The following is an 8961-nucleotide window of genomic DNA, read 5'->3' on the forward strand; positions in this document are numbered from 1 at the left end:
AATTGATTTGTTTGCAATCTTCTTGGGATTAGATCTTATTCTAGTGGTCGTTGGTGGTCTTGGGAATATTGTGTAAAATGATCTGTGATTACAAGTGTATGATGATATAATCTATGCATTCGGAATAAATGGCAGAAATTCCACTCCACCCCAATTGTAAGGAATTTTTCATCATATTTTAAGTCTTTCATTGTAAATTTTGAAGACAAAATGTATATTATTAAAAAAGTTATCTTAGGAGGGATATTTGCTTGAATCTTCTTCCATATTGGATTCTTGAATACTTTGAAAATCAAATGACCTACATGCAGTTCTGACAACTTTATTTAACCTGCCAACTATCATTTGACACATGCTATAATAGTGGTAATCTCAATATAAAAGAAAAGACATAAAAGTTTGCAACTTAAGGTCACCATACAACCTTCAACAATGAGTAAAACAATTCAAACAAGAAATTTATGGGGCCAAGTTACGTACAAAGCAATAAACGAAAAGAACAAATATGATACACAGCAACAACCATTGAAGGCTCTCTATGTCCACCTGCTTATATCTATAGCATTTGTTTTAATAGATCTTGTTGATAAAAGCCAGTTTGGTTGGAATGGGAACATAGCATTCACATGAACCTTGCCTAAAGACTTTTACATTGTGACTGGTTTGAGAATGGGAAGTTTTAATATGCACTTTCTTTATCATGAGGCAAAACTATGTCTAGTTTTTGTCAAGCCTGTGACTTTTGTCGCAGAAAGCTTAACATAGGGATATTGAACCTTCCAGCGACATTAGCTATCTTCTAAAAAGCTTTCTATTTTAGAAGGTGGAAGACCTGGAAGCTTCATACTTTGTATATAGATGTCATATATATATACAACTCGTCTAAACATCAACCCAACAATGTTAGATCTGTAAATTTGCTTTCGCAAATTTTTGGTTCTTCCCTCGCCGGGATTTGTAACCCATGCTACTGTGATATCGTGACACCAAATCGTCTGCACTGCAGCCGTCCCGCTAGACCACACGACCACCTGGGCTCTCAAAAAAAGAGCTTTCGCTGGCCATGTGTTACCTTTCCTCGTCAGTTTTAATCTAGCGGCGTACTACAGTACATGATATATAAGGCATGAAGATGTTATTGTTACAGATCAGCTAAATTATCTATAGTAAAGGATCCTACAAATTAATGTAATATACAGTCACAGAAAATAATTATATTTATAAGTACGTCTGAGTAAGTGACAACTCTACAACAGATGTATCCATCGGATTGCCATCAATGATGGTGATACATGGCTGTGTACATAATGTATAAACAACTCGTCTAAACATCAACCCAACAATGTTAGATCTGTAAATTTGCTTTTGCATATTTTTGGTTCTTCCCTCGCCGGGATTCGAACCCATGCTACTGTGATATCGTGACACCAAAATGGCCACTGTCCTTGACCTCATTTTCATGGTAATGTGCCAACATTTGTACTTGAAAAAAAGTTAAGTCAACAAGATCTATTAAAACAAATGCTATAGATATGAGCAGGTGGACATAGAGAGCCTGTAATTCAATGGTTGTTGTTTGTTGCTGTGTATCATATTTGTTCTTTTCGTTTATTGCTTTGTACGTAACTTGGCCCCATAAATTTCTCGTTTGAATTGTTTTACTCATTGTTGAAGGTTGTATGGTGACCTTAAGTTGCAAACTTTTATGTCTTTTCTTTTATATTGGGGTTACCACTATTATAACATGTGTCACTTGATAGTTGGCAGGTTAAATAAAGTTGTCAAAACTGCATGTATAGGTCATTTGATTTTCAAAGCATTCAAGAATCCAATATGGAAGAAGATTCAAGCAAATATCCCTCCTAAGATAACTTATTATGAGTAAAAGGATAACTATACTTAGTATGTGCAACCTTTGCAAGGTATTCATACCTATCAGACAGTTTTCATTTTATCTTGACCTCATTTCATGGATCAGTGAACAAGTTTAAGTTTCTGTGTTCAAGTCCATATATCAGATACTATAAGCAATAGGTCTTCTATATTTAATGTATGGAGTGATTGTAAGGTGTACATGTCCAACTTGCAGGTGCCATTTGAGCTTTACCTCATTTTCACGATTCAATAGGCAAAATTAAGGGGTTTTTTTTTGTGTTTTTTTGTTGTTTTTTTCTAACACTATATGCTATAGGTCAACTAGATTTGGTGTATGGAAATATTTTATGATAAACATGTCAGTCTCAGAGGTTTCATATGACCTGGACCTCATTTTTCACAGTACAATGCTCAGTGTAAAGATTTTGTGTTTTTGTCTGTTTTTCTTAAATTTTAAGTAATAGGTCAACTATATTTGTTGTATGATTGATTGATTGTTGGTTGCTTAACGTCCAGTGGCAAATATTTCATGCATATTCAGGACGAGAACAAGTTCACAATAAATACAATAGGTAGGTTGTTGTAATAGAAGCAATCTAGGATGATGGTTGGAGAAATTTGGACTGCCACTGGAAAATGAGGGTATATTGGATAGGGACAGAAATTTTGCCTTGCAACAGGCCACCTACGGACCCCTCAAAGAGTTGTTGCAAAGGTTCTTAACGTGCAAAGAGCGTGGCCCTCTCTTTACACGAGGCATTGGATTTAGCATCCCCCTTCTGACTGGATGTGACTGCGAACTTGATACATCCCACACAGCCAAACGGACGCCCCACTTAAGCAAGCATTTTACTGCCAGTGAAGACCAAGTGACCATATTTCTATACCCCAGTCACCCTTCTGGGTTTATTTGTTGTATGACAATGTATGAAAGGCCTGAAAGATGGATATGTCTGTCTGGCAGGTATCATCTTACCTTGACCTCATTTTCAAGGTTCATTGGTCAATGTTAAGTTTTTTCTTAGATACTATAAGCAATAGGTCAACTATTTTTAATGCATAGATTGATCTTAAGGTGTACATGTCTGTCTGGCACGGTTTATCTGAATTTGACCTCATTTTTATGGTTCATTGGTCAATGTTTAGTTTTCTTTGTTAAGTCTTAGGAACTATAAGCAATAGGTCAACTATGTTTGGTGTATTGCACGAGTGTCAGGTGTACATGTAATTGTATTCTCATGTGTTTTTCTGACCTTGACCCCATTTTCTTGGATCAGGTTTATGTGATACTTTTAGTAAAGATTTATATTTAAATTAGAACTACAATGTATCATCATCAAATCAATGGCATTAAAGAAGGCTAGACATTTCAGTGTGTGCACTCTTGTGTTGAAATTGGCCAATGGGTTTCAGGGGAAAAGATTTCTTTAAAAGTTAACTAGTATAACAAGTGATGACGCTCAATACTCATTGAGTTCGTTGATGATTGCTTGCATAACATCCAGTGGCACATATTTCATGCTTATTTCATGCATATTCAATTACATGTTATTCAAATGATAAAAAAAAAACTCATGAAATCACAAAATACAATTTTCAAACTCCTACAAGGTTCCTGATTTCATGGATTTGGACAAGTACATGTATTAAATGTGGCAAAGTTGAGGAGAACATCACAGAACTGGTTGAGAATTGTCTCATTGTCAATGTCAATCATACCACATCGATATCGTTTCTTATTTTATATTTAATGTGATAAATGTTTGCACTAAAAATGTTCAAACTACAAATTACAAGGTTCATGTACATGTACAAGTGTAAATGTATATACAATGCATTGATCATGTCGTGAACACTGTAGGTAAAAACTGAAAAAATACAACTATTTATAAACTTTTTATCATATTATTTAACTTTTGCCATTGGATTCAAACAAACAATATTATCAGGAAAACTATCTCTCAATATGATCCCTTTGTCTCGATGTACATCTAATTCTTCAATGAAGCCAAACCAATAGATAACCATTCCTGGTCCAAACCTATTCCAGTAACTCCAAAACTGGTCTTTTAGATAATTTCTATTACTAAATTCATCACCGAAAGAAGCTTTACTTTCAATCCAGTTCACAATATAGCCATCAACACTAATTGGCACTTCAAGTTTAACATCAGGAGTCTTGTCATATCCCCTTGCACGCATATGATCTTCGTGTAAATAAGCATATCCTAAAGTGTCTAACTTTTTTGTAAGTTTAAATTCATATTCCTGTCCAATTCCATGTTTGATGCTATCTACTATAGGACCATAGTGATCATCACTTAAAATACATTCTTGAACTTCTGTCGACAGAACTGAATTCGTTATTAATGAAGGGTCTCGCATCATTTGAGTGACTCTAGGCTTTGGAGCAGTTTCTCCAGCATACTCACTTTGTGACAAGTATCTTTCTAGTATAATTCTTGCAAGGAGTGCAGGTGAAAGGTCAATTTCATCTGCCAGTCTTAGTAACACATGTTTCTCTCTTTTCTTGATAGTCGAATTGTATCGCTGAAAGTACTCATTCATTTTTTCTGGGTTGTAGTGAATATGATGGGTCTTCTTCATCTTTTTCTGGTAATTTTGAGAAAAGATGCTGCCTAAAGTATTGATTGACAAATCGGGATATTTTTCCTGTATCAGTCTAAAGCATTCACGAGTGTTGTATTCCTGCATTATATTCAAAACGTCATTATAAACAGCCAACTTCATTTTTTTTATTCAGGAAAGTATACTTTTCACTTCCCGCAAAATTTTGTAAACAAATAATCAATGTCAATCGAATGTTTGAAAAAGCACATCTCGCCCCATAATGCGTCTGATTACATTTCCTCATTCGTCCCATTTAATAATTTGTGTCATTGCATGTTTTTCTTGATATAAACATGATAAAAGAGATAAGGAATTTTCATTTTTAAGAACTTGAAAATATATTAAACTTTTGTTTTTCTATGTTTTTCAAATCTTTTTTTTCCGTGTTTATTTGTATTACACAAGGATTTGTCAGTATATTAATCATTTTTTAACGTTTTTAACGTTGCAACTTGGCATCAATATTTATTTGTTAGCAATGTGCAGTTTACTTATCCATATACTGAAAAGTCTTAAAACATGATATAGCAAAACTGAACGTGGAGTTATTTTAATATGATCAAAAGAAAAACTCAAGAATCACTTTAGAGAGTGTTTATATGTGCATATATGCCATGTAGCCGCACACTAGAACACCGGCAGTACTGTACTGCCGTTCAGAAAAAAACCAGAGTTGACATACTTTAAGCCTTATCTACCCTTGAAATACCTTTTCATCATGTTCATGTTCTGTTGTTCGCATGAATCTGAATTTTTCTTTCCGGTTAGTTTTGCTTTGGGTGATTTGAACGTTGCTTCCTATTGTGCATGTCTGTACTTTTAACGTCTTTCAACTAAAAAAATAAATAACATATGGAACATCGGTAGCTTCATCAAATCTAATGGTAATTTAGCACCTGAATCATATTTCAACAGAGTCGTAGTTAACAGGTCACTTTTGATGATTACATTGATTTTCTAGCACTATAACTATACTAGTCTTCTGAATTATAAATTTTTTAAAGTCTTTGGATTATCACGATATAATAAAAACATATCTAAAAAGAGGGGCGAAGAATACCAAAATTGACAATCAAACTCATAAGTCGAAAACGAACCGAAAATTAAAGCCATGCAACCTCCCCTCCCCCCCCCCCCCCCCCCCAAAAAAAAAGAAGAAGACACCTTTATGTTGCTCATGTAAGTACAAACCCGGCGATGAGTCTAACATGTCTAATTCTGTAGTCAAATTCGGATAAAAAGAATGGAATTTTAGTTACGGCGATTTGAACATACATATTTTCATCTTTGAAATTGATATTCCATACTGGTCAACCAACTCGAGATGGCATCCGTAAAATTTTCGAAGGGATTTTTTCTCAAGTTCACAACTAATCAGTTTGTATAATAGCTTTCTTAATTGTCAACAGCTACCCTCTTTCAAGGAAATCATGATAGGAAGCACAAACCCTGGTATATAGTATCAGCTGGGAGTTGTATACTTTATATGTAGGCGCTGCTGATATGTTATAACGTATCTACATAGAAATAAAAAGTTCACAGATTGAATTTAGAAGCTGAACTCATTTCTTTTGTTGTAAAGTTTTGTACTCAACCGACCCTCATTGTCAATTTCTAAATGTAAGCCAAGATAGAAGCTGCCTGCTAATTTATAATTCAGTAGAAAAATAGTGAATCAAGTTGTAATATATTGTTCATTTCAAGTTCAATGGATAGATCATGTAGAGGCGTTCAAAATATAGTCACAAAGCTCTGAATAATTTTTAATGAGATGACACCATCTCTATAGCAGAAATATCAGTTAAATGATAATTTTCATTCTTCATGAGAAGCTACTGTAGTCAGCCTCAGAAAGGATCACCAAGTCTGATTTTTTAGGCCATTCGAGCGTGTTTGCTTATTCAAAAATGAGTTTAATAATAGACACCCGAATGAAGAAGAAATATTGTAGTTTTAATAAGGCATTCATGCTTAATGAAGCTTCTCCCATTTTCAAATAAACATTACAAATCTGCATCATTCTTCTGTTTCTTCCAGATTATGATCACAATCCTCAAACTTAGAATGTCTTTAATGCGCTTACGGACCCCCGAAATGTTTTTATTTAATTAAGCTTTTTCCACCAAAACTGTCAACCAGGTGAAAGAGCGTAACGATCTTCGATGGTTCGTAGCCGTTAGTATTTGTGTTTTCAATAATCATTCCATGGTACTGGTATTTGGAAGATTTAGACATGCATGTTTCTTTTGCTTTTACTTTTGTATTGCTATTTTATCACTTTATATATTTAATAATGTATGGCAAGTCTTGCATTTTTATCTGTATTTGTTGAATACCAAGATGCTTTTTTCTGGACCATGTTTAGACTGTCAAGTTGTAATCTATTGTATATGTATAATTTATTGAAATATATGTATTAAAGTATATATGGATCCCAGATATCGAACTGACGTATTCTATAATTCTTCGAACTAATGTTTTATACGCATTGTTTTCACTTAGCTTGATCCTATGTTTTATTTTTGCTTTGTGAAATTGATTATTTTATTTGATTTTTATTACGCGTGATGTTCACATATTCATTCCATTTTTATCATGTTTATAGGGATGTAAATGTGCAGCCTATGGATATTTAGAGCTTTTAATAAGTTGCCTAACTATTAATGAACATCATACTCAATTTTACATTCATGTTTATCAAAAGACAGTTGTGCTAAAACGTCTTGTGAAGTGTTAGAAACGCTTATTTCTATTGATCATGAAGTTAATATAAAGATAACAAGATGTGGTATGACTGCCATGCAGTGAAACAACTTTCCACCACAGACTAAATGCCGTAGAAGTTAGCAATTAAAGGTAACTGCACGACCTTCAACTATGACGTGGTTAAACATTTTTGAGGGCGCCCAACTCTAGCCCCTCTTACCAAGTACAGTGACGAACGATCACACCATAAGATAAATGTTGTCTCATCAAAACGACACAAATCAAACACAAAGTACAGTAAAATAATACTCAAGACACAAAGTACAGATTAAAGTACATAGTACAGATTAAAGTACAAAGTACAGTACTCTCGGCATCCCAACGGAAACAAACTGTGCCCCTCTACTTTACCGACTTGTTTCTTTATTATTATGAGGCTGACTTCATGCAGGAACTTCTTAGGAATAAAGATAAGAAGTTAGCAATATCCTTTAACTCTACTTTCCGCTATATAGATGACGTTCTTTCACTAAACAATTCAAAATTTGGTGACTATGTGGAACGCATCTATCCCATCGAATTGGAGATAAAGGATACTACAGATACAGTTAAGTCGGCTCCATATCTTGACTTACATCTAGAAATTGACAATGAGGGTCGGTTGAAAACAAAACTTTACGACAAAAGAGATGATTTCAGCTTTCCAATTGTGAACTTACCATTTCTAAGTAGCAACATTCCAGCAGCACCTGCATACGGGGTATATATCTCCCAATTGATACGATATTCCCGTGCTTGCATTTCCTATCATGATTTTCTTGATAGAGGGTTACTGCTCACAAGGAATCTATTAAACCAAGAGTTCCAAATGGTGAAGTTGAAATCATCCCTTCGTACATTTTACGGACGCCACCACGAGTTGGTTGACCGTTATGGAATAACCGTTTCACAAATGATATCGGATATGTTCCTTACGTCGTAACTACAATCCCCTTCCCTTTCATGAATGTGACCTACCGAATTAGACTATTTACCGGATTTGTAATTACATAAGCAACACGACGGGTGCCACATGTGGAGCAGGATCTGCTTACCCTTCCGGAGCACCTGAGATCACCCCTAGTATTTGGTGGGGTTCGTGTTGTTTATTCTTTAGTTTTCTATGTTGTGTCATGTGTACTATTGTTTTTCTGTTTGTCTTTTTCCTTTTTTGCCATGGCGTTGTCAGTTTGTTTTAGATTTATGAGTTTGACTGTCCCTTTGGTATCTTTCGTCCCTCTTTTAAAGTACGTGCAGTTACTGAAGCTAGTTGATTTTGATGACAAATGTTTTTTCCCAGCCTTATACACTACCATGACTACTCTTCCACATAACTTGATAAAGAGATAAGCTTCCCAAACTATTTCAAAGAGCCTTTACAATAGATTATTTCTTGAATTTATATGTTGTAATAAAAAGTGGTATTTCTTGCGCAAAAAAAAAAAAAAATTCTTGCTTCATCATATTTTTGTTCATTGTGGCAAAATTTTCTATCGGAAAATATCTGATTGGTCTTGCATGCCATACTAATATTTTGTCTGTGTAAAATTCAATAAATATAACAGAATAGTTATTCTAAAAATATAGTTTATGCACATAGTAACATGAGTACATTACATAGACAAAATGCATTTCCTTATGAAATATTAAAAAAAAAGTGATGATTACATATTACATGCATATAAAACGATTCAACACTTGAAGTGAAAT

At 34.2% G+C, this 8961-nt stretch overlaps 1 protein-coding gene across 1 annotated transcript; it reads right to left on the reverse strand.

The window, feature by feature from the left end:
• Positions 1-3760: 3760 nt before the first annotated feature.
• Positions 3761-4717, reverse strand: LOC143049343 (CDAN1-interacting nuclease 1-like). Its single transcript, XM_076223017.1, has one exon. The coding sequence runs from the start codon at positions 4624-4626 to the stop codon at positions 3781-3783; it is 846 nt and encodes a 281-aa protein (XP_076079132.1). The 5' UTR covers positions 4627-4717; the 3' UTR covers positions 3761-3780.
• Positions 4718-8961: the final 4244 nt, after the last annotated feature.

The sequence above is a fragment of the Mytilus galloprovincialis genome, chromosome 10 (genome assembly GCF_965363235.1).
Source record: "Mytilus galloprovincialis chromosome 10, xbMytGall1.hap1.1, whole genome shotgun sequence".
NCBI lineage: Eukaryota > Metazoa > Mollusca > Bivalvia > Mytilida > Mytilidae > Mytilus > Mytilus galloprovincialis.